General features: G+C 37.6%; 4 protein-coding genes across 4 annotated transcripts; all 4 read left to right on the top strand.

Annotated features, from left to right (window-relative positions):
* Nucleotides 1–3,937: 3,937 nt before the first annotated feature.
* Nucleotides 3,938–6,920, top strand: LOC137182226 (E3 ubiquitin-protein ligase TRIM39-like). Its single transcript, XM_067588554.1, has one exon. The coding sequence runs from the start codon at nucleotides 4,356–4,358 to the stop codon at nucleotides 5,799–5,801; it is 1,446 nt and encodes a 481-aa protein (XP_067444655.1). The 5' UTR covers nucleotides 3,938–4,355; the 3' UTR covers nucleotides 5,802–6,920.
* Nucleotides 6,921–9,520: 2,600 nt separating this feature from the next.
* Nucleotides 9,521–11,959, top strand: LOC137182225 (E3 ubiquitin-protein ligase TRIM39-like). Its single transcript, XM_067588553.1, has one exon. It carries the CDS (start codon nucleotides 10,429–10,431, stop codon nucleotides 11,872–11,874), a length of 1,446 nt encoding a protein of 481 aa, XP_067444654.1. The 5' UTR covers nucleotides 9,521–10,428; the 3' UTR covers nucleotides 11,875–11,959.
* Nucleotides 11,960–16,493: 4,534 nt separating this feature from the next.
* Nucleotides 16,494–17,947, top strand: LOC137180792 (E3 ubiquitin-protein ligase TRIM35-like). The gene has a single exon (XM_067586040.1). It carries the CDS (start codon nucleotides 16,502–16,504, stop codon nucleotides 17,945–17,947), a length of 1,446 nt encoding a protein of 481 aa, XP_067442141.1. The 5' UTR covers nucleotides 16,494–16,501.
* Nucleotides 17,948–22,583: 4,636 nt separating this feature from the next.
* Nucleotides 22,584–25,658, top strand: LOC137181051 (nuclear factor 7, ovary-like). Its single transcript, XM_067586403.1, has one exon. The coding sequence runs from the start codon at nucleotides 22,648–22,650 to the stop codon at nucleotides 24,091–24,093; it is 1,446 nt and encodes a 481-aa protein (XP_067442504.1). The 5' UTR covers nucleotides 22,584–22,647; the 3' UTR covers nucleotides 24,094–25,658.
* Nucleotides 25,659–26,578: the final 920 nt, after the last annotated feature.

The raw sequence follows: 26,578 nt of genomic DNA, 5'->3' as shown, positions 1-26,578 counted from the left end.
AGGTTTTATAACTCCTATTGTCTATTTTTTAAATTTATATTTTTTTAACTTACTGTGTCCTAATTTCATACTACATAATAATTGAATATAATAATTAAATGATTAATACATAAAATGTGTCACTTTAACTTCATAAAAGCAAAAATGCCAAACAAGCAAAGTGTTTCCAGCTTCTCTAATGCCAGGTTTTCCTGTTTTTCTGTTTTATATAATTGTAAATGGAATATTTTGGGGTTTTAGACAAAACAAGACATTTGAAGAAATCACCTTGGACTCTGGTAAATGATAACAGGGATTTTATATATATGTACAAAATAACATTTTTCTCTATTATTACCATTTTGTAGCTTTTTGGGTGAAATGCATAAACCATTTACTAATGGAGAAAATGAAATAAGCAGAAGTTAAGAAAAAATCATTTTATATTTTTAGGTTTTTTTGTCAGTGATTTGAATCCTGCACTGTCAGTTTGTAAGAGTTTTCATTACTTTATTTCAAATAGTGGACACTTAGATTCAGGCTTAATTATAAACTTACCTTAAATTACTGTGCATTGGTTCAGGGCTTGGATTTTGTCCTGACATGGATTGTGGATTGTGGGACCTTATACACACAGATGTGCACCTTTCTAAACTATATCCAGTCAATTCAGTTATCCACAGGTGGAATCACATCAAGTTGTAGACACACCTCAAGGATAATTAAAGCAAAAAGGATGCAACTGCCCACAATTAGGAGTGCTACAGCAAAGGGTCTGAATACTTTCTGAATCCACTGTAAACTTTACATTATTGTGTTTCATAGTTGTTTTATTAATGTTTTATTGTGATTCTAAATCAACTTATATATTATAAATAAACTTTATTTGTATATTTCCAGTTTTCAATTTTTGTTGCTAATATGCTTCCACAGTAAATTACAGAAGTTGAGAGCAGCTGTGGTCGTTGAGAATATTGTTCGACGTCTTTATCTATCACAAGTTTTCATAAAGTAAATAATGCTGCTCATATTTAGGTTCCTATACTGCATGTTTATATTCATCTAAAAATAATTAGCAACCACAGCTGCTTGAAGCCCTCGCAGAAAAAAATAATATACCAGCTATGTTTTTTTTTAATCTTTCAAACTTGTCACCTCCAGGTTGTAATTCAGGCTTTTTATTATATATTTATAATCTCCAGAACCAAAGAGGACACTATTAGAGCTGCAATGATTGGTTGATTCTTCTCAAATGTTTCTGTTTTCTGGTTTCTTTAGTCCTCTGTGATAGTAAAGTGAATATTTTTGGGTTGTGGACTGTTGGTCAGGATAAAACTAGATATTTGAGGCTTTGAGAAACAGCGATTGACATTTTTCAACATTTCCAGACATTTTATGGCTCAAACAACTAATCGATTAATCAAGAAACTAATTGTTAGTTACAGCTCTAGACATTAGACAGCTGTTCTCACAGGCTGAGTAGAATAACCATGACTAGTAAACTGATCTTCATGAGTAAAATCAGAGGAGTGGATCCAAAAAAAAATGAGCCGAGACGAGCTGTGGATGTGGTCAGTATATTATTCTCTTTAAAAAAAAAAAGACTTCATTACAAGAATTAACTTCATTCATTCAGACACAGTCAAAGTCTTTGTATGTTCAGTGTTCTAAATACTGTTTGTCACTAACTGCGTAACAATTAGGAGCTACTGCGTTCAGTTCAGAGATCAATGTTGTTGATTATTTGGACAGACAGACGGCTGATTTCAACTGCTGCATGTGTTCATGGTCAGTCATGATAAGTCAAATATAGAAGACACATTATTACTGACCTCTGTACATCTGAACTGACAAAAACATGGACGACTGTGGCGAGGAGCTCCAGAAACCTTCAATAGCAAAGGTTTTTGTTTTGTTTTGTTTTTGACTGTATCAAGCGACTCCTTCATCCCTGTTGCACATTAAAATGATTAATTTTTACAACAATAATGAAACAAATCAAGAGCTAATTCATCTCCATTTGAATGTGTATCAAACAAACTCTTCTTATATTAATTAATACACATGATTCAAAACATCTGATGTTAAATTCAACAACGTTGGTCTATCAGTGAGTCTGTCGGTCCAACTCTTTGGTGAAGAGTGAGATATTTTAGCAACTCTCAGAAGGATTGCCATGAAATTTGGTTCAGACATTCATGGTCCCCTGAGGATGAATAATAAAGATGCTGGAGGTGCCGAACAAAGTTTTCTCTCATATGTCAGTTCATGACAGGATACTTCTAAAAGTAAAGGGTGAATTCCCAACAGTCTCAGCTTGAGATGAATGCTAAAAGCATGCTAACATGCTAAGCGTTTATTATCTGCTTTCAATGATGAGCTTCAACCCTTCATCTTGAGTCACCAATTGATGTTGAGTCAAATGCACAATGAAGCCGACTGTAACCCTGCCAGAAATGTAACCCTTGGGTCTCTGCAGTGGATGGGAACATGCTAGATTTAGTGCGTTAGCATGCTAACATGCTGAACGTTACATTATAACAGTAGCATGTTGACTGGTAAAAACAACCGGCAAAAACAGGATTTTCAGAGGGTGTTAACTTACTCTTTAAGACACATTAGAACAAAAGAAAAACATGGTAAAACAATATATTATTTTTAAGTAGAATATCCCCAATGCAGTCTATTATCTAACTCAAATAACTGTAAACGATCTTGATGAATTGCAGTTTGTTACAAAAAGCGTTTTACATTTTGTTCACTTTTTACAGATCAGTAACCAGTTTGGCATTGAAGCGCATAGTTTTCATGATGAAAGAAAGAAGATCTTGAGTTTACCAAGGCATCGAGACATAATCAACATATACTCTATGACTGATTAAAGTTGCACTAATCAATTTTTTTGTATAAAAATTCATCAGGTTGACACAAACATGACTCGGATGTGATGATAATGTTCCTCTGTGTCTGTTGTCTGCTTGCCTCTCCACAAAGAATTGTTTACTATCTGACTGTATTTCATAATCAAAGACAACTAAATAAGACATCACTGAATACAACTTCAGAGACCTGAAGACACAATCCAAATACAGACAAACAATTGGCCCCAGTATTGAATTGAAAACAGAAGATCACAACCTGCTATCACTCTCAAACTGACTGAATGATCTTAATACAAGAAGTAAAGTTAAATATTAACATGAACTTAATCTAAGTTTTTAAACCTTATTTTGGATCAGTAATGTTTATAAACACAATTGTAAAACTGATCAAAACATTATAGTAAACTGATCATATTTCAAAAGTTGCTGAGAATCATTGTATATTACAAACATCTTAAAATTGCATAATATTGTGTAATACCTGATGTTACAAATCTCTTTTCAGTGTGAACTGCTGCAAATGACTACTTAAAATAACTTTTAGTAGCTACTTTATGAGCTCAGCTTGTCTAACATCCTCAGTAACATGAGAAGATGGTGATTATGAACATGCACTGATTCACTCTCTGTGGTTGTTTCTCAAACTGAAATGCTTCTTCATTTGTCAAGAAGCTAACTATTGTCAACAGCTGCTTTCCCTGATTGTTTTCTTTCTTTTCTCTTCTGATAGCCTGATTTTATTTTTTAAGTGACATTTAAGTGACATGATAGCATCAACTTCACCCAAATTCCTTAGTATTAGCACAATTACAGCGTCTGAAGACCCATTTGGAACCATTTTTGCCCACCCTACTGCAGGAGCAGACTACACTAGGCCCCTCAGAGGCTCTAATAATGTTTTAAATACAAGAAATAGTTGGTCAAACTATTTATTCAGCCAACACTTGATAGTTTAAATACAATGCTAATAATCTGAAATTTCAAAATTGCAGATAAAAACAATCTTTTAACTCCAGGCTTTCTGAGGGCCCTCTCCATTTCTAGGCCCTGAGTACTTAGTTTCACTATTACCCTCAATGACGCCACTGTTTGCCACCAAACTCATGTAAAGGCATGTTCACCTCAGGTGGAGTCATGTGCATCAGATGGGTGTGTGCAGTATGTGCATACTGCTTTCCAAAACTGTTGGCATTATGTGACGTTGGTTAAATAGCACCGCTGCCCTTTTTGTTCAGTGCGTTCAAGATTCACCTCCAGACCAAACTCAGGAATTCCACAGAGAGAGGCCACATAAAAGAAGGAATACTGGGAACACTGGAAACACTGGGATTACTGGACTACTGGAATACTGCCACTTCAACCTTCTGCTGATTCTACATTATAAAGAAGAGTTTTAGAGGAGCTACGACTCAAAGTGAAAGTAACTTTAAGGGAACTTTCGAGACTGTGGAACTTCCCCTGTCTGCTGTGTTTTCTGCGTCACACAGAGACAAAATGTTTTCTCAATCAGAAAACGATCTCTCCTGTCCTATCTGTCAGGACATCTTTAACGATCCAGTTGTCCTGACATGCAGCCACAGCTTCTGTAAAGAATGTGTGAGGAGCTGGTGGAGAGGAAAACAAACTCAGGAGTGTCCAGTTTGTAGGGAAACACATTTATTCATTGATCCTCCTCGTAATTTGGCATTAAAGAACCTGTGTGAGACCTTCTTACTGGAGAGAGATCAGAGAGCTTCAGCAGGGTCTGAGGATCTCTGCAGTCTGCACTCTGAGAAACTCAAACTCTTCTGTCTGGACCATCAGCAGCCGGTGTGTCTCGTCTGCAGAGATTCAAAAACACACAACAACCACAGATTCAAACCCATCGATGAAGCTGCACATGATCACAAAGAGGAGCTCCAGAAATCCCTGAAGATCTTAGAGGAGAAACTGAAGCTTTTTAACAAAGTTAAAGGAAACTGTGATCAAACAGCAGAACACATTAAGGTCCAGGCAAGAGACACAGAGAGACAGATTAAGGAGCAGTTTAAGAAGCTTCGACAGTTTCTACAAGAGGAAGAGGAGGCCAGGATCGCTGCTCTGAGGGAGGAAGAGGAGCAGAAGAATCAGATGATGAAGGAGAAGATAAAGGCTCTGAGCAGAGAGATAGCAGCTCTGTCAGACACAATCAGAGCCACAGAGGAGGAGCTGAGAGCTGAAGACGTCTCATTCCTGCAGAACTACAAGGCTACAGTGAAAAGAGTCCAGCAGTGCCCCCTGCTGGATGATCCAGAGCTGGTCTCAGGAGCTCTGATAGATGTGGCCAAACACCTGGGCAACCTGACCTTCAACATCTGGAACAAGATGAAGGAGATGGTCTCCTACACTCCTGTGATTCTGGATCCAAACACTGCTCAGCCAAACCTTATCCTGTCTGAAGATCTGACCAGTGTGAGACGTGGAGAGAAACAGAAGCTTCCTGAAAACCCAGAGAGGTTTGACCATCACCCCTGTGTCCTGGGCTCTCAGGGCTTTAACTCTGGGACTCACAGCTGGGACGTTGAGGTTAGACATGATAAATTCTGGGGTGTGGGTGTGGTAAATGAATCTGTTGGAATCAAGGGACAAATACCAACTGGATACTGGGAAATAAGTCTCCTTGATGGAAAATACACAGCAATCTCTCCGCCACTCTCTAATAAAGTTCTCTCAGTGAAGAAGAAGCTACAGAGGATCAGAGTTCATCTGGACTGGAACAGAGGAAAACTGTCATTCTCTGATCCTGATACTAACACACACATACACACCTTCACACACACCTTCACTGAGAGGCTGTTTCCTTACATCGGCACCATGAATGAACTCCCACTGAAGATATTACCAGTTACAGTCTTTGTAACAATGGAACAGCACACAGTCCCTTCATTTACAGGATTGTGGCCTGGTCCCTTCAGGTCCTAGATGGGCAAACCATGTTATACTCTCAGGTTAAGTAAGGCTGCCCAGAAATGACATCATTTAGTATCTTAGTTGTCAAAGAAACCAGAGAAATGCTACAGGAGGCCTCGGCACAGAGAGAGAAAAGATCCACAATCTGGAGGAATCTGGAAAAAGACAGAGGAGGGAAGGTGGAAACCAGACCTGATCATCGCCTACCTGACCTGCATGTGTCCAATACCTGGCATGACATCACCATAAGACAGTCAAAGGCCCAAAGGAGGAAAGGAACATCATAGAGGATGAAGCAGTAAGAGGAGAGTGAGGTATTGATTTAAAAAGATGATTTGTAATGCTCAGGGTACTCAAAATGATTTTCAGGGAAAAAAAATGATAATTGGTATTAACCATGAAATGAAATTATCTATACATGATTGTATTTTGACTGTGATACATATCAAGCAAACAAGCAAAGTGTATGTATATCTGTTTTATATAATTGTAAATGGAATATTTTGGGGTTTTAGACAAAACAAGACATTTGAAGATGTCACCTTGGACTCTGGTAAATTATAACAGGGATTTTATATATATGTACAAAATAACATTTTTCTCTACTATTACCATTGTGCAGCTTTTTGGGTGAAATGCATAAACCATTTACTAATAGAGAAAATGAAATAAGCAGAAGTTAAGAAGAAATCATTTCATATTTTTAGGATTTTTCGTCAGTGATTTGAATCCTGCACTATCGGTTTGTAAGAGTTTTCATTACTTTATTTTAAATAGTGGACACTTAGATTCAGGCTTAATTATAAACTTACCGTAAATTACTGTGCATTGGTTCAGGGCTTGGATTTTGTCCTGACATGGATTGTGGATTGTGGGACCTTATACACACAGATGTGCACCTTTCTAAACTATATCCAGTCAATTCAGTTTGCCACAGGTGGAATCACATCAAGTTGTAGACACACCTCAAGGATAATTAAAGCAAAAAGGATGCAACTGCCCACAATTAGGAGTGCTACAGCAAAGGGTCTGAATACTTTCTGAATCCACTGTAAACTTTACATTATTGTGTTTCATAGTTGTTTTATTAATGTTTTATTGTGATTCTAAATCAACTTATATATTATAAATAAACTTTATTTGTACTTAAGCTCATTTCCAGTTTTCAATTTTTGTTGCTAATATGCTTCCACAGTAAATTACAGAAGTTGAGAGCAGCTGTGGTCGTTGAGAATATTGTTTGACGTCTTTATCTATCACAAGTTTTCATAAAGTAAATAATGCTGCTCATATTTAGGTTCCTATACTGCATGTTTATATTCATCTAAAAATAATTAGCAACCACAGCTGCTTGAAGCCCTCGCAGAAAAAAATAATATACCAGCTAAGTTTTTCTTTTAATCTTTCAAACTTCTCACCTCCAGGTTGTAATTCAGGCTTTTTATTATATATTTATAATATCCAGAATCAAAGAAGACACTATTAGTGCTGCGACGATTGGTTGATTCTTCTCAAATGTTTCTGTTTTCTGGTTTCTTTAGTCCTCTGTGATAGTAAAGTGAATATTTTTGGGTTGTGGACTGTTGGTCAGGATAAAACTAGATATTTGAGGCTTTGAGAAACAGCGATTGACATTTTTCACCATTTCCAGACATTTTATGACTCAAACAACTAATCGATTAATCAAGAAACTAATTGTTAGTTGCAGCTCTAGACATTAGACAGCTGTTCTCACAGGCTGAGTAGAATAACCATGACTAGTAAACTGATCTTCATGAGTAAAATCAGAGGAGTGGATCCAAAAAAAAAGAGCCGAGACGAGCTGTGGATGTGGTCAGTATATTATTCTCTTTAAAAAAAAAAGACTTCATTACAAGAATTAACTTCATTCATTCAGACACAGTAAAAGTCTTTGTATGTTCAGTGTTCTAAATACTGTTTGTCACTAACTGCGTAACAATGAGGAGCTACTGCGTTCAGTTCAGAGATCAATGTTGTTGATTATTTGGACAGACAGACGGCTGATTTCAACTGCTGCATGTGTTCATGGTCAGTCATGATAAGTCAAATATAGAAGACACATTATTACTGACCTCTGTACATCTGAACTGACAAAAACATGGACGACTGTGGCGAGGAGCTCCAGAAACCTTCAATAGCAAAGGTTTTTGTTTTGTTTTGTTTTTGACTGTATCAAGCGACTCCTTCATCCCTGTTGCACATTAAAATGATTAATTTTTACAACAATAATGAATCAAATCAAGAGCTAATTCATCTCCATTTGAATGTGTCTCAAACAAACTCTTCTTATATTAATTAATACACATGATTCAAAACGTCTTATGTTAAATTCAACAACGTTGGCCTATCAGTGAGTCTGTTGGTCCAACTCTTTGGTGAAGAATGAGATATTTTAGCAACTCTCAGAAGGATTGCCATGAAATTTGGTTCAGACATTCATGGTCCCCTGAGGATGAATGATAATGACGCTGGAGGTGCCGGACAAAGATTTCTCTCATATGTCAGTTCATGACAGGATACTTCTAAAAGTAAAGGGTGAATTCCCAACAGTCTCAGCTTGAGATGAATGCTAAAAGCATGCTAACATGCTAAGCGTTTATTATCTGCTTTCAATGATGAGCTTCAACCCTTCATCTTGAGTCACCAATTGAGGTTGAGCCAAATGCACAATGAAGCCAACTGTAACCCTGCCAGAAATGTAACCCTTGGGTCTCTGCAGTGGATGGGAACATGCTAGATTTAGTGCGTTAGCATGCTAACATGCTGAACGTTACATTATAACAGTAGCATGTTGACTGGTAAAAACAACCGGCAAAAACAGGATTTTCAGAGGGTGTTAACTTACTCTTTAAGAAACATTAGAACAAAAGAAAAATATGGTAAAACAATATATTATTTTTAAGTAGAATATCCCCAATGCAGTCTAACATCTAACTCAAATAACTGTAAACGTTCTTGATGAATTGCAGTTTGTTACAAAAAGCATTTTACATTTTGTTCACTTTTTACAGATCAGTAACCAGTTTGGCATTGAAGCGCATAGTTTTCATGATGAAAGAAAGAAGCTGTTGAGTTTACCAAGGCATCGAGACATAATCAACATATACTCTATGACTGATTAAAGTTGCACTAATCAATTTTTTTGTATAAAAATTCATCAAGTTGACACAAACATGACTCGGATGGGATGATAATGTTCCTCTGTGTCTGTTGTCTGCTTGCCTTTCCACAAAGAATTGTTTACTATCTGACTGTATTTCATAATCAAAGACAACTAAATAAGACATCACTGAATCCAACTTCAGAGACCTGAAGACACAATCCAAATACAGACAAACAATTGGCCCCAGTATTGAATTGAAAACAGAGGATCACAACCTGCTATCACTCTCAAACTGACTGAATGATCTTAATACAAGAAGTAAAGTTAAATATTAACATGAACTTAATCAAAGTTTTTAAACCTTATTTTGGATCAGTAATGTTTATAAACACAATTGTAAAACTGATCAAAACATTATAGTAAAATGATCATATTTCAAAAGTTGCTGAGAATCATTGTATATTACAAACATCTTAAAATTGTATAATATTGTGTAATACCTGATGTTACAAATCTCTTTTCAGTGTGAACTGCTGCAAATGACTACTTAAAATAACTTTTAGTAGCTACTTTATGAGCTCAGCTTGTCTAACATCCTCAGTAACATGAGAAGATGGTGATTATGAACATGCACTGATTCACTCTCTGTGGTTGTTTCTCAAACTGAAATGCTTCTTCATTTGTCAAGAAGCTAACTATTGTCAACAGCTGCTTTCCCTCTGATTGTTTTCTTTCTTTTCTCTTCTGATAGCCTGATTTTATTTTTTAAGTGACATTTAAGTGACATGATAGCATCAACTTCATCCAAATTCCTTAGTATTAGCACAATTACAGCGTCTGAAGACCCATTTGGAACCATTTTTGCCCACCCTACTGCAGGAGCAGACTACACTAGGCCCCTCAGAGGCTCTAATAATGTTTTAAATACAAGAAATAGTTGGTCAAACTATTTATTCAGCCAACACTTGATAGTTTAAATACAATGCTAATAATGTGAAATTTCAAAATTGCAGATAAAAACAATCTTTTAACTCCAGGCTTTCTGAGGGCCCTCTCCATGTCTGGGCCCTGAGTACTTAGTTTCACTATTACCCTCAATGACGCCACTGTTTGCCACCAAACTCATGTAAAGGCATGTTCACCTCAGGTGTAGTCACATGCATCAGATGGGTGTGTGCAGTATGTGCATACTGCTTTCCAAAACTGTTGGCATTATGTGACGTTGGTTAAATAGCACCGCTGCCCTTTTTGTTCAGTGCGTTCAAGATTCACCTCCAGACCAAACTCAGGAATTCCACAGAGAGAGGCCACATAAAAGAGGGAATACTGGGAACACTGGAAACACTGGGATTACTGGACTACTGGAATACTGCCACTTCAACCTTCTGCTGATTCTACATTATAAAGAAGAGTTTTAGAGGAGCTACGACTCAAAGTGAAAGTAACTTTAAGGGAACTTTCGAGACTGTGGAACTTCCCCTGTCTGCTGTGTTTTCTGCGTCACACAGAGACAAAATGTTTTCTCAATCAGAAAACGATCTCTCCTGTCCCATCTGTCAGGACATCTTTAATGATCCAGTTGTCCTGACATGCAGCCACAGCTTCTGTAAAGAATGTGTGAGGAGCTGGTGGAGAGGAAAACAAACTCAGGAGTGTCCAGTTTGTAGGGAAAGACATTTATTCATTGATCCTCCTCGTAACTTGGCATTAAAGAACCTGTGTGAGGCCTTCTTACTGGAGAGAGATCAGAGAGCTTCAGCAGGGTCTGAAGCTCGCTGCAGTCTGCACTCTGAGAAACTCAAACTCTTCTGTCTGGACCATCAGCAGCCAGTGTGTCTCGTCTGCAGAGATTCAAAAACACACAACAACCACAGATTCAAACCCATCGATGAAGCTGCACATGATCACAAAGAGGAGCTCCAGAAATCCCTGAAGCCCTTACAGGACAAACTGAAGCTCTTTAAAGAAGTTAAAGGAAACTGTGATCAAACAGCAGAACACATTAAGGTCCAGGCCAGAGACACAGAGAGACAGATTAAGGAGCAGTTTAAGAAGCTTCGACAGTTTCTACAAGAGGAAGAGGAGGACAGGATCGCTGCTCTGAGGGAGGAAGAGGAGCAGAAGAATCAGATGATGAAGGAGAAGATTGAGACTCTGAGCAGAGAGATAGCAGCTCTGTCAGACACAATCAGAGCCACAGAGGAGGAACTGAGAGCTGAAGACGTCTCATTCCTGCAGAACTACAAGGCTGCAGTGAAAAGAGTCCAGCAGCGCCCCCTGCTGGATGATTCAGAGATGGTCTCAGGAGCTCTGATAGATGTGGCCAAACACCTGGGCAACCTGACCTTCAACATCTGGAACAAGATGAAGGAAATGGTCTCCTACACTCCTGTGATTCTGGATCCAAACACTGCTCAGCCAAACCTTATCCTGTCTGAAGATCTGACCAGTGTGAGACGTGGAGAGAAACAGAAGCTTCCTGAAAACCCAGAGAGGTTTGACCATCACCCCTGTGTCCTGAGCTCTGAGGGCTTTAACTCTGGGACTCACAGCTGGGACGTTGAGGTTAGACATGATAAATTCTGGGGTGTGGGTGTGGTAAATGAATCTGTTGGAATCAAGGGACAAATAGCAGCTGGATACTGGGAAATAAGTCTCCTTGATGGAAAATACACAGCAATCTCTCCACCACTCTCTAATAAAGTTCTCTCAGTGAAGAAGAAGCTGCAGAGGATCAGAGTTCATCTGGACTGGAACAGAGGAAAACTGTCATTCTCTGATCCTGATACTAACACACACATACACACCTTCACACACACCTTCACTGAGAGGCTGTTTCCTTACATCGGCACCATGAATGAACTCCCACTGAAGATATTACCAGTTACAGTCTTTGTAACAATGGAACAGCACACAGTCCCTTCATTTACAGGATTGTGGCCTGGTCCCTTCAGGTCCTAGATGGGCAAACCATGTTATACTCTCAGGTTAAGTAAGGCTGCCCAGAAATGACATCATTTAGTATCTTAGTTGTCAAAGAAACCAGAGAAATACTACAGGAGGCCTCGGCACAGAGAGAGAAAAGATCCACAATCTGGAGGAATCTGGAAAAAGACAGAGGAGGGAAGGTGGAAACCAGACCTGATCATCGCCTACCTGACCTGCATGTGTCCAATACCTGGCATGACATCACCATAAGACAGTCAAAGGCCCAAAGGAGGAAAGGAACATCATAGAGGATGAAGCAGTAAGAGGAGAGTGAGGTATTGATTTAAAAAGATGATTTGTAATGCTCAGGGTACTCAAAATGATTTTCAGGGAAAAAAAATGATAATTGGTATTAACCATGAAATGAAATTATCTATACATGATTGTATTTTGACTGTGATACATATCAAGCAAACAAGCAAAGTGTATGTATATCTGTTTTATATAATTGTAAATGGAATATTTTGGGGTTTTAGACAAAACAAGACATTTGAAGATGTCACCTTGGACTCTGGTAAATTATAACAGGGATTTTATATATATGTACAAAATAACATTTTTCTCTACTATTACCATTGTGCAGCTTTTTGGGTGAAATGCATAAACCATTTACTAATAGAGAAAATGAAATAAGCAGAAGTTAAGAAGAAATCATTTCATATTTTTAGGATTTTTCGTCAGTGATTTGAATCCTGCACTATCGGTTTGTAAGAGTTTTCATTACTTTATTTTAAATAGTGGACACTTAGATTCAGGCTTAATTATAAACTTACCGTAAATTACTGTGCATTGGTTCAGGGCTTGGATTTTGTCCTGACATGGATTGTGGATTGTGGGACCTTATACACACAGATGTGCACCTTTCTAAACTATATCCAGTCAATTCAGTTTGCCACAGGTGGAATCACATCAAGTTGTAGACACACCTCAAGGATAATTAAAGCAAAAAGGATGCAACTGCCCACAATTAGGAGTGCTACAGCAAAGGGTCTGAATACTTTCTGAATCCACTGTAAACTTTACATTATTGTGTTTCATAGTTGTTTTATTAATGTTTTATTGTGATTCTAAATCAACTTATATATTATAAATAAACTTTATTTGTACTTAAGCTCATTTCCAGTTTTCAATTTTTGTTGCTAATATGCTTCCACAGTAAATTACAGAAGTTGAGAGCAGCTGTGGTCGTTGAGAATATTGTTTGACGTCTTTATCTATCACAAGTTTTCATAAAGTAAATAATGCTGCTCATATTTAGGTTCCTATACTGCATGTTTATATTCATCTAAAAATAATTAGCAACCACAGCTGCTTGAAGCCCTCGCAGAAAAAAATAATATACCAGCTAAGTTTTTCTTTTAATCTTTCAAACTTCTCACCTCCAGGTTGTAATTCAGGCTTTTTATTATATATTTATAATCTCCAGAACCAAAGAAGACACTATTAGTGCTGCGACGATTGGTTGATTCTTCTCAAATGTTTCTGTTTTCTGGTTTCTTTAGTCCTCTGTGATAGTAAAGTGAATATTTTTGGGTTGTGGACTGTTGGTCAGGATAAAACTAGATATTTGAGGCTTTGAGAAACAGCGATTGACATTTTTCACCATTTCCAGACATTTTATGACTCAAACAACTAATCGATTAATCAAGAAACTAATTGTTAGTTGCAGCTCTAGACATTAGACAGCTGTTCTCACAGGCTGAGTAGAATAACCATGACTAGTAAACTGATCTTCATGAGTAAAATCAGAGGAGTGGATCCAAAAAAAAAGAGCCGAGACGAGCTGTGGATGTGGTCAGTATATTATTCTCTTTAAAAAAAAAAGACTTCATTACAAGAATTAACTTCATTCATTCAGACACAGTAAAAGTCTTTGTATGTTCAGTGTTCTAAATACTGTTTGTCACTAACTGCGTAACAATGAGGAGCTACTGCGTTCAGTTCAGAGATCAATGTTGTTGATTATTTGGACAGACAGACGGCTGATTTCAACTGCTGCATGTGTTCATGGTCAGTCATGATAAGTCAAATATAGAAGACACATTATTACTGACCTCTGTACATCTGAACTGACAAAAACATGGACGACTGTGGCGAGGAGCTCCAGAAACCTTCAATAGCAAAGGTTTTTGTTTTGTTTTGTTTTTGACTGTATCAAGCGACTCCTTCATCCCTGTTGCACATTAAAATGATTAATTTTTACAACAATAATGAATCAAATCAAGAGCTAATTCATCTCCATTTGAATGTGTCTCAAACAAACTCTTCTTATATTAATTAATACACATGATTCAAAACGTCTTATGTTAAATTCAACAACGTTGGCCTATCAGTGAGTCTGTTGGTCCAACTCTTTGGTGAAGAATGAGATATTTTAGCAACTCTCAGAAGGATTGCCATGAAATTTGGTTCAGACATTCATGGTCCCCTGAGGATGAATGATAATGACGCTGGAGGTGCCGGACAAAGATTTCTCTCATATGTCAGTTCATGACAGGATACTTCTAAAAGTAAAGGGTGAATTCCCAACAGTCTCAGCTTGAGATGAATGCTAAAAGCATGCTAACATGCTAAGCGTTTATTATCTGCTTTCAATGATGAGCTTCAACCCTTCATCTTGAGTCACCAATTGAGGTTGAGCCAAATGCACAATGAAGCCAACTGTAACCCTGCCAGAAATGTAACCCTTGGGTCTCTGCAGTGGATGGGAACATGCTAGATTTAGTGCGTTAGCATGCTAACATGCTGAACGTTACATTATAACAGTAGCATGTTGACTGGTAAAAACAACCGGCAAAAACAGGATTTTCAGAGGGTGTTAACTTACTCTTTAAGAAACATTAGAACAAAAGAAAAATATGGTAAAACAATATATTATTTTTAAGTAGAATATCCCCAATGCAGTCTAACATCTAACTCAAATAACTGTAAACGTTCTTGATGAATTGCAGTTTGTTACAAAAAGCATTTTACATTTTGTTCACTTTTTACAGATCAGTAACCAGTTTGGCATTGAAGCGCATAGTTTTCATGATGAAAGAAAGAAGCTGTTGAGTTTACCAAGGCATCGAGACATAATCAACATATACTCTATGACTGATTAAAGTTGCACTAATCAATTTTTTTGTATAAAAATTCATCAAGTTGACACAAACATGACTCGGATGGGATGATAATGTTCCTCTGTGTCTGTTGTCTGCTTGCCTTTCCACAAAGAATTGTTTACTATCTGACTGTATTTCATAATCAAAGACAACTAAATAAGACATCACTGAATCCAACTTCAGAGACCTGAAGACACAATCCAAATACAGACAAACAATTGGCCCCAGTATTGAATTGAAAACAGAGGATCACAACCTGCTATCACTCTCAAACTGACTGAATGATCTTAATACAAGAAGTAAAGTTAAATATTAACATGAACTTAATCAAAGTTTTTAAACCTTATTTTGGATCAGTAATGTTTATAAACACAATTGTAAAACTGATCAAAACATTATAGTAAAATGATCATATTTCAAAAGTTGCTGAGAATCATTGTATATTACAAACATCTTAAAATTGTATAATATTGTGTAATACCTGATGTTACAAATCTCTTTTCAGTGTGAACTGCTGCAAATGACTACTTAAAATAACTTTTAGTAGCTACTTTATGAGCTCAGCTTGTCTAACATCCTCAGTAACATGAGAAGATGGTGATTATGAACATGCACTGATTCACTCTCTGTGGTTGTTTCTCAAACTGAAATGCTTCTTCATTTGTCAAGAAGCTAACTATTGTCAACAGCTGCTTTCCCTCTGATTGTTTTCTTTCTTTTCTCTTCTGATAGCCTGATTTTATTTTTTAAGTGACATTTAAGTGACATGATAGCATCAACTTCATCCAAATTCCTTAGTATTAGCACAATTACAGCGTCTGAAGACCCATTTGGAACCATTTTTGCCCACCCTACTGCAGGAGCAGACTACACTAGGCCCCTCAGAGGCTCTAATAATGTTTTAAATACAAGAAATAGTTGGTCAAACTATTTATTCAGCCAACACTTGATAGTTTAAATACAATGCTAATAATGTGAAATTTCAAAATTGCAGATAAAAACAATCTTTTAACTCCAGGCTTTCTGAGGGCCCTCTCCATGTCTGGGCCCTGAGTACTTAGTTTCACTATTACCCTCAATGACGCCACTGTTTGCCACCAAACTCATGTAAAGGCATGTTCACCTCAGGTGGAGTCATGTGCATCAGATGGGTGTGTGCAGTATGTGCATACTGCTTTCCAAAACTGTTGGCATTATGTGACGTTGGTTAAATAGCACCGCTGCCCTTTTTGTTCAGTGCGTTCAAGATTCACCTCCAGACCAAACTCAGGAATTCCACAGAGAGAGGCCACATAAAAGAGGGAATACTGGGAACACTGGAAACACTGGGATTACTGGACTACTGGAATACTGCCACTTCAACCTTCTGCTGATTCTACATTATAAAGAAGAGTTTTAGAGGAGCTATGACTCAAAGTGAAAGTAACTTTAAGGGAACTTTCGAGACTGTGGAACTTCCCCTGACTGCTGTGTTTTCTGCGTCACACAGAGACAAAATGTTTTCTCAATCAGAAAACGATCTCTCCTGTCCTGTCTGTCAGGACATCTTTAATGATCCAGTTGTCCTGACATGCAGCCACAGCTTCTGTAAAGAATGTGTGAGGAGCTGGTGGAGAGAGAAACAAACTCAGGAGTGTCCAGTTTGTAGGGAAAGACATTTATTCATTGATCCTCCTCGTAACTTGGCATTAAAGAACCTGTGTGAGACCTTCTTACTGGAGAGAGATCAGAGAGCTTCAGCAGGGTCTGAAGCTCGCTGCAGTCTGCACTCTGAGAAACTCAAACTCTTCTGTCTGGACCATCAGCAGCCAGTGTGTCTCGTCTGCAGAGATTCAAAAACACACAACAACCACAGATTCAAACCCATCGATGAAGCTGCACATGATCACAAAAAGGAGCTCCAGAAATCCCTGAAGCCCTTAAAGGACAAACTGAAGCTTTTTAACAAAGTTAAAGGAAACTGTGATCAAACAGCAGAACACATTAAGGTCCAGGCCAGAGACACAGAGAGGCAGATTAAGGAGCAGTTTAAGAAGCTTCGACAGTTTCTACAAGAGGAAGAGGAGGCCAGGATCGCTGTTCTGAGGGAGGAAGAGGAGCAGAAGAATCAGATGATGAAGGAGAAGATAAAGGCTCTGAGCAGAGAGATAGCAGCTCTGTCAGACACAATCAGAGCCACAGAGGAGGAGCTGAGAGCTGAAGACGTCTCATTCCTGCAGAACTACAAGGCTGCAGTGGAAAGAGTCCAGCAGCGCCCCCTGCTGGATGATCCAGAGCTAGTCTCAGGAGCTCTGATAGATGTGGCCAAACACCTGGGCAACCTGACCTTCAACATCTGGAACAAGATGAAGGAGATGGTCTCCTACACTCCTGTGATTCTGGATCCAAACACTGCTCAGCAAAACCTCATCCTGTCTGAAGATCTGACCAGTGTGAGACGTGGAGAGAAACAGAAGCTTCCTGAAAACCCAGAGAGGTTTGACCATCACCCCTGTGTCCTGAGCTCTCAGGGCTTTAACTCTGGGACTCACAGCTGGGACGTTGAGGTTAGACATGATAAATTCTGGGGTGTGGGTGTGGTAAATGAATCTGTTGGAATCAAGGGACAAATAGCAGCTGGATACTGGGAAATAAGTCTCCTTGATGGAAAATACACAGCAATCTCTCCGCCACTCTCTAATAAAGTTCTCTCAGTGAAGAAGAAGCTGCAGAGGATCAGAGTTCATCTGGACTGGAACAGAGGAAAACTGTCATTCTCTGATCCTGATACTAACACACACATACACACCTTCACACACACCTTCACTGAGAGGCTGTTTCCTTACATCGGTACCATGAATGAACTCCCACTGAAGATATTACCAGTTACAGTCTTTGTAACAATGGAACAGCTCACAGTCCCTTCATTTACAGGATTGTGGCCTGGTCCCTTCAGGTCCTAGATGGGCATACCATGTGTATCACATACCATGTAATACTTTAAAGTTAAGTAAGGCTGCCCAGAAATGACATCATTTAGTATCTTAGTTGTCAAAGAAACCAGAGAAATGCTACAGGAGGCCTCGGCACAGAGAGAGAGAAAAGATCCACAATCTGGAGGAATCTGGAAAAAGACAGAGGAGGGAAGGTGGAAACCAGACCTGATCATCGCCTACCTGACCTGCATGTGTCCAATACCTGGCATGACATCACCATAAGACAGTCAAATGCCCAAAGGAGGAAAGGAACATCATAGAGGATGAAGCAGTAAGAGGAGAGTGAGGTATTGATTTAAAAAGATGATTTGTAATGCTCAGGGTACTCAAAATGATTTTCAGGGAAAAAATGATAATCGGTATTAACCATGAAATGGAATTATCTATACATGATTGTATTGTGACTGTGATTTAAAATGGCAAATTACTTATTCATAATTCTATGATTATGTTGATTAATGTTGATATAATGATGCTGTATATGTAATTATACAAAGGATGTTTTACCCAATTTGAGGGTTTTTTTCTTACCAGTGTGTCCACAGTTTTTCAACACAGCAAATGTCTGTATATGAATGAATAGGGAGTGATGTATATAAGTGTTCTGGGACAAACTGTGATGATAATGGGACACTCGGAGCCTTACTGCTGAAAAAAAAAAGTACCATCACACAAATCTTCTAAGCATAAGTTTTATAACTCCTATTGTCTATTTTTTAAATTTATATTTTTTTAACTTACTGTGTCCTAATTTCATACTACATAATAATTAATGATTAATTCATAAAATGTGTCACTTTAACTTCATAAAAGCAAAAATGCCAAACAAGCAAAGTGTTTCCAGATTCTCTAATGCCAGGTTTTCCTGTTTTTCTGTTTTATATAATTGTAAATGGAATATTTTGGGGTTTTAGACAAAACAAGACATTTGAAGAAATTACCTTGGACTCTGGTAAATGATAACAGGGATTTTATATATATGTACAAAATAACATTTTTCTCTATTATTACCATTTTGTAGCTTTTTGTGTGAAATGCATAAACCATTTACTAATGGAGAAAATGAAATAAGCAGAAGTTAAGAAAAAATCATTTTATATTTTTAGGTTTTTTTGTCAGTGATTTGAATCCATCTAATACATCTAATCCATTCAGTTATCCACAGGTGGAATCACATCAAGTTGTAGACACACCTCAAGGATAATTAAAGCAAAAAGGATGCAACTGCCCACAATTAGGAGTACTACAGCAAAGGGTCTAAATACTTTCTGAATCCACTGTAAACTTTACATTATTGTGTTTCATAGTTGTTTTATTAATGTTTTATTGTGATTCTAAATCAACTTATATATTATAAATAAACTTTATTTGTACTTAAGCTCATTTCCACTTTCAATTTTTGTTGCTAATATGCTTCCACAGTAAATTACAGAAGTTGAGAGCAGCTGTGGTCGTTGAGAATATTGTTAGGTATCTTTTGTTATCACAAGTTTTCATAAAATAAATAATGCTGCTCATATTTAGGTCCCTATACTGCATGTTTATATTCATCTAAAAATAATTAGCAACCACAGCTGCTTGAAGCCCTCGCAGAAAAAAATAATATACCAGCTATGTCTTTCTTTTAATCTTTCAAACTTGTCACCTCCAGGTTGTAATTCAGGCTTTTTATTATATATTTATAATCTCCAGAACCAAAGAAGACACTATTAGAGCTGCAATGATTGGTTGATTCTTCTCAAATGTTTCTGTTTTCTGGTTTCTTTAGTCCTCTGTGATAGTAAAGTGAATATTTTTGGGTTTTGGACTGTTGGTCAGGATAAAACTAGATATTTGAGGCTTTGAGAAACAGCGATTGACATTTTTCACCATTTCCAGACATTTTATGGCTCAAACAACTAATCGATTAATCAAGAAACTAATTGTCAAAGTCAAAGTCTTTGTATGTTCAGTGTTCTAAATACTGTTTGTCACTAACTGCGTAACAATGAGGAGCTACTGCGTTCAGTTCAGAGATCAATGTTGTTGATTATCTGGACAGACAGACGGCTGATTTCAACTGCTGCATGTGTTCATGGTCAGTCATGATAAGTCACAAGTAGAAGACACATTATTACTGACCTCTGTGCATCTGAACTGACAAAAACATGGACGACTGTGACGAGGAGCTCCAGAAACCTTCAATAGCAAAGGTTTTTGTTTTGTTTTGTTTTTGACTGTATCAAGCGACTCCTTCATCCCTGTTGCACATTAAAATGATTAATTTTTACAACAATAATGAAACAAATCAAGAGCTAATTCATCTCCATTTATATGTGTCTCAAACAAACTCTTCTTATATTAATTAATACACATGATTCAAAATGTCTTATTTTAAATTCAACAACGTTGGTCTATCAGTGAGTCTGTCGGTCCAACTCTTTGGTGAAGACTGAGATATTTTAGCAACTCTCAGAAGGATTGCCATGAAATTTGGTTCAGACATTCATGGTCCCCTGAGGATGAATAATAAAGACGCTGGAGGTGCCCAACAAAGTTTTCTCTCATATGTCAGTTCATGACAGGATACTTCTAAAAGTAAAGGGTGAATTCCCAACAGTCTCAGCTTGAGATGAATGCTAAAAGCATGCTAACATGCTAAGCTTTTATTATCTGCTTTCAATGATGAGCTTCAACCCTTCATCTTGAGTCACCAATTGAGGTTGAGTCAAATGCACAATGAAGCCGACCATAAACCTGCCAGAAATGTCACCCTTGGGTCTCTGCAGTGGATGGGAACATGCTAAATTTAGTGTGTTAGCATGCTAACATGCTAAACGTTACATTATAACAGTAGCATGTTGACTGGCAAAAACAACCGGCAAAAACAGGATTTTCAGAGGGTGTTAACTTACTCTTTAAGAAACATTAGAACAAAAGAAAAACATGGTAAAACAATATATTATTTTTAAGTAGAATATCCCCAATGCAGTCTAACATCTAACTCAAATAACTGTAAACGTTCTTGATGAATTGCAGTTTGTTACAAAAAGCATTTTACATTTTGTTCACTTTTTACAGATCAGTAACCAGTTTGGCATTGAAGCGCATAGATTTCATGATAAAAGAAAGAAGCTGTTGAGTTTACCAAGGCATCGAGACATAATCAACATATACTCTATGACTGATTAAAGTTGCACTAATCAATTTTTTTGTATAAAAATTCATCAGGTTGACACAAACATGACTCGGATGTGATGATAATGTTCCTCTGTGTCTGTTGTCTGCTTGCCTCTCCACAAAGAATTGTTTACTATCTGACTGTATTTCATAATCAAAGACAACTAAATAAGACATCACTGAATACAACTTCAGAGACCTGAAGACACAATCCAAATACAGACAAACAATTGGCCCCAGTATTGAATTGAAAACAGAGGATCACAACCTGCTATCACTCTCAAACTGACTGAATGATCTTAATACAAGAAGTAAAGTTAAATATTAACATGAACTTAATCTAAGTTTTTAAACCTTATTTTGGATCAGTAATGTTTATAAACACAATTGTAAAACTGATCAAAACATTATAGTAAACTGATCATATTTCAAAAGTTGCTGAGAATCATTGTATATTACAAACATCTTAAAATTGCATAATATTGTGTAATACCTGATGTTACAAATCTCTTTTCAGTGTGAACTGCTGCAAATGACTACTTAAAATAACTTTTAGTAGCTACTTTATGAGCTCAGCTTGTCTAACATCCTCAGTAACATGAGAAGATGGTGATTATGAACATGCACTGATTCACTCTCTGTGGTTGTTTCTCAAACTGAAATGCTTCTTCATTTGTCAAGAAGCTAACTATTGTCAACAGCTGCTTTCCCTCTGATTGTTTTCTTTCTTTTCTCTTCTGATAGCCTGATTTTATTTTTTAAGTGACATTTAAGTGAAATGATAGCATCAACTTCACCCAAATTCCTTAGTATTAGCACAATTACAGCGTCTGAAGACCCATTTGGAACCATTTTTGCCCACCCTACTGCAGGAGCAGACTACACTAGGCCCCTCAGAGGCTCTAATAATGTTTTAAATACAAGAAATAGTTGGTCAAACTATTTATTCAGCCAACACTTGATAGTTTAAATACAATGCTAATAATGTGAAATTTCAAAATTGCAGATAAAAACAATCTTTTAACTCCAGGCTTTCTGAGGGCCCTCTCCATGTCTGGGCCCTGAGTGCTTAGTTTCACTATTCCCCTCAATGACGCCACTGTTTGCCACCAAACTCATATAAAGGCATGTTCACCTCAGGTGGAGTCATGTGCATCAGATGGGTGTGTGCAGTACATGCGTACTGTGTTCCATAACTGTGGGCATCATGTGATGTTGGTTAAATAGCACCGCTGCCCTTTTTGTTCAGTGCGTTCAAGATTCACCTCCAGACCAAACTCAGGAATTCCACAGAGAGAGGCCACATAAAAGAGGGAATACTGGGAACACTGGAAACACTGGAATTACTGGACTACTGGAATACTGCCACTTCAACCTTCTGCTGATTCCACATTATAAAGACGAGTTTTAGAGGAGCTACGACTCAAAGTGAGAGTAACTTTAAGGGAACTTTCGAGACTGTGGAACTTCCCCTGTCTGCTGTGTTTCCTGCGTTACACAGAGACAAAATGTTTTCTCAATCAGAAAACGATCTCTCCTGTCCTGTCTGTCGGGACATCTTTAAAGATCCAGTTGTCCTGACATGCAGCCACAGCTTCTGTAAAGAATGTGTGAAGAACTGTTGGAGAGAGAAACAAACTCGGGAATGTCCAGTTTGTAGGGAAAGACATTTATTCATTGATCCTCCTCGTAACTTGGCATTAAAGAACCTGTGTGAGGCCTTCTTACTGGAGAGAGATCGAAGAGCTTCAGCAGGGTCTGAGGATCTCTGCAGTCTGCACTCTGAGAAACTCAAACTCTTCTGTCTGGACCATCAGCAGCCAGTGTGTGTTGTCTGCAGAGATTCAAAAGCACACAATAACCACAGATTCAGACCCATCGATGAAGCTGCAAATGATGACAAAGAGGAGCTCCAGAAATTCCTGAAGCCCTTACAGGACAAACTGAAGCTCTTTAACGAAGTTAAAGGAAACTGTGATCAAACAGCAGAACACATTAAAGTCCAGGCCAGAGACACAGAGAGGCAGATTAAGGAGCAGTTTAAGAAGCTTCACCAGTTTCTACAAGAGGAAGAGGAGGCCAGGATCACTGCTCTGTGTGAGGAAGAGAATCAGAAGAGTAAGATGATGAAGGAGAAGATTGAGACTCTGAGTAGAGAGATAGCAGCTCTGTCAGACACAATCAGAGCCACAGAGGAGGAGCTGAGAGCTGAAGACGTCTCATTCCTGCAGAACTACAAGGCTGCAGTGGAAAGAGTCCAGCAGCGCCCCCTGCTGGATGATCCAGAGCTGGTCTCAGGAGCTCTGATAGATGTGGCCAAACACCTGGGCAACCTGACCTTCAACATCTGGAACAAGATGAAGGAGATGGTCTCCTACACTCCTGTGATTCTGGATCCAAACACTGCTCAGCCAAACCTTATCCTGTCTGAAGATCTGACCAGTGTGAGATGTGGAGAGAAACAGAAGCTTCCTAAAAACCCAGAGAGGATTATTAATTACTCCTGTGTCCTGGGCTCTCAGGGCTTTAACTCTGGGACTCACAGCTGGGACGTTGAGGTTAGACATGATAAACTCTGGAGTGTGGGTGTGATAAATGAATCTGTTGGAAGCAAGGGACAAATAGCAGCTGGATACTGGGGAATAAGTCTCCTTAATGGAAAATACACAGCAGTCTCTCCGCCACTCTCTGATAAAGTTCTCTCAGTGAAGAAGAAGCTGCAGAGGATCAGAGTTCATCTGGACTGGAACAGAGGAAAACTGTCATTCTCTGATCCTGATACTAACACACACATACACACCTTCACACACACCTTCACTGAGAGGCTGTTTCCATACATTGCTACTTGGAATGAACTCCCACTGAAGATATTACCAGTTACAGTCTTTGTAACAATGGAACAGGACACAGTCCCTTCATCTACAGGCTTGTGGCCTGGTCCCTTCAGGTCCTAGATGGGCATACCATGTGTATTACATACCATGTAATACTTTCAGGTTAAATAAGGCTGCCCAGAAATGACATCATTTAGCATCTTAGTTGTCAAAGAAACCAGAGAAATGCTACAGGAGGCCTCGGCACACAGAGAGAGAAAAGATCCACAATCTGGAGGAATCTGGAAAAAGACAGAGGAGGGAAGGTGGAAACCAGACCTGATCATCGCCTACCTGACCTGCATGTGTCCAATACCTGGCATGACATCACCATAAGACAGTCAAAGGCCCAAAGGAGGAAAGGAACATCATAGAGGATGAAGCAGTAAGAGGAGAGTGAGGTATTGATTTAAAAAGATGATTTGTAATGCTCAGGGTACTCAAAATGATTTTCAGAGAAAAAAATGATAATCGGTATTAACCATGAAATGGAATTATCTATACATGATTGTATTGTGTCTGTGATTTAAAATGGCAAATTACTTATTTATAATTCTATGATTATGTTGATTAATGTTGATATAATGATGCTGTATATGTAATTATACAAAGGATGTTTTACCCAATTTGAAGGGTTTTTTTTACCAATATGTCCACAGTTTTTCAACACAGCAAATGTCTGTATATGAATGAATAGGGAGTGATGTATATAAGTGTTCTGGGACAAACTGTGATGATAATGGGACACTCGGAGCCTTACTGCTGAAAAAAAAAAGTACCATCACACAAATCTTCTAAGCATAGGTTTTATAACTCCTATTGTCTATTTTTTAAATTTCTATTTTTTCAACTTACTGTGTCCTAATTTCATACTACATAATAATTAATGATTAATACATAAAATGTGTCACTTTAACTTCATAAAAGCAAAAATGCCAAACAAGCAAAGTGTTTCCAGCTTCTCTAATGCCAGGTTTTCCTGCTTTTCTCTGTTTTATATAATTGTAAATGGAATATTTTGGGGTTTTAGACAAAACAAGACATTTGAAGAAATCACCTTGGACTCTGGTAAATGATAACAGGGATTTTATATATATGTACAAAATAACATTTTTCTCTACTATTACCATTTTGTAGCTTTTTGGGTGAAATGCATAAACCATTTACTAATGGAGAAAATGAAATAAGCAGAAGTTAAGAAGAAATCATTTCATATTTTTAGGATTTTTCGTCAGTGTTTTGAATCCTGCACTGTCAGTTTGTAAGAGTTTTCATTACTGTATTTTAAATAGTGGACACTTAGATTCAGGCTTAATTATAAACTTACCGTAAATTACTGTGCATTGGTTCAGGGCTTGGATTTTGTCCTGACATGGATTGTGGATTGTGGGACCTTATACACACAGATGTGCACCTTTCTAAACTATATCTAATCCATTCAGTTATCCACAGGTGGAATCACATCAAGTTGTAGACACACCTCAAGGATAATTAAAGCAAAAAGGATGCAACTGCCCACAATTAGGAGTGCTACAGCAAAGGGTCTGAATACTTTCTGAATCCACTGTAAACTTTACATTATTGTGTTTCATAGTTGTTTTATTAATGTTTTATTGTGATTCTAAATCAACTTATATATTATAAATAAACTTTATTTGTACTTAAGCTCATTTCCAGTTTTCAATTTTTGTTGCTAATATGCTTCCACAGTAAATTACAGAAGTTGAGAGCAGCTGTGGTCGTTGAGAATATTGTTAGGTATCTTTTGTTATCACAAGTTTTCATAAAGTAAATAATGCTGCTCATATTTAGGTTCCTATACTGCATGTTTATATTCATCTAAAAATAATTAGCAACCACAGCTGTTCGAAGCCCTCGCAGAAAAAAATAATATACCAGCTATGTCTTTCTTTTAATCTTTCAAACTTGTCACCTCCAGGTTGTAATTCAGGCTTTTTATTATTTATTTATAATCTCCAGAACCAAAGAAGACACTATTAGAGCTGCAACGATTGGTCGATTAATCAATTAGTTGCCAACTATTAAATTAATCAGCAACTATTTTGATAATTGATTAATTGTCTTGAGTCATTTTTTAAGAAGAACATTTCCAAATCCTCTGACTCCAGCTTCTCAAATGTTTCTATTTTCTGGTTTCTTTAGTCCTCTGTGATAGTAAAGTGAATATTTTTGGGTTGTGGACTGTTGGTCAGGATAAAACTAGATATTTGAGGCTTTGAGAAACAGTGATCAACATTTTTCACCATTTCCAGACATTTTATGACTCAAACAACTAATCGATTAATCAAGAAACTAATTGTTAGTTGCAGCTCTAGACATTAGACAGCTGTTCTCACAGGCTGAGTAGAATAACCATGACTAGTAAACTGATCTTCATGAGTAAAATCAGAGGAGTGGATCCAAAAAAAAATGAGCCGAGACGAGCTGTGGATGTGGTCAGTATATTATTCTCTTTAAAAAAAAAAAGACTTCATTACAAGAATTAACTTCATTCATTCAGACACAGTCAAAGTCTTTGTATGTTCAGTGTTCTAAATACTGTTTG

The sequence above is a fragment of the Thunnus thynnus genome, chromosome 4 (assembly GCF_963924715.1).
Source record: "Thunnus thynnus chromosome 4, fThuThy2.1, whole genome shotgun sequence".
Taxonomy (NCBI): domain Eukaryota; kingdom Metazoa; phylum Chordata; class Actinopteri; order Scombriformes; family Scombridae; genus Thunnus; species Thunnus thynnus.
The sequence above is the reverse complement of the archived record's forward strand: the minus strand, read 5'-3'. Positions and strand labels throughout refer to the sequence as shown.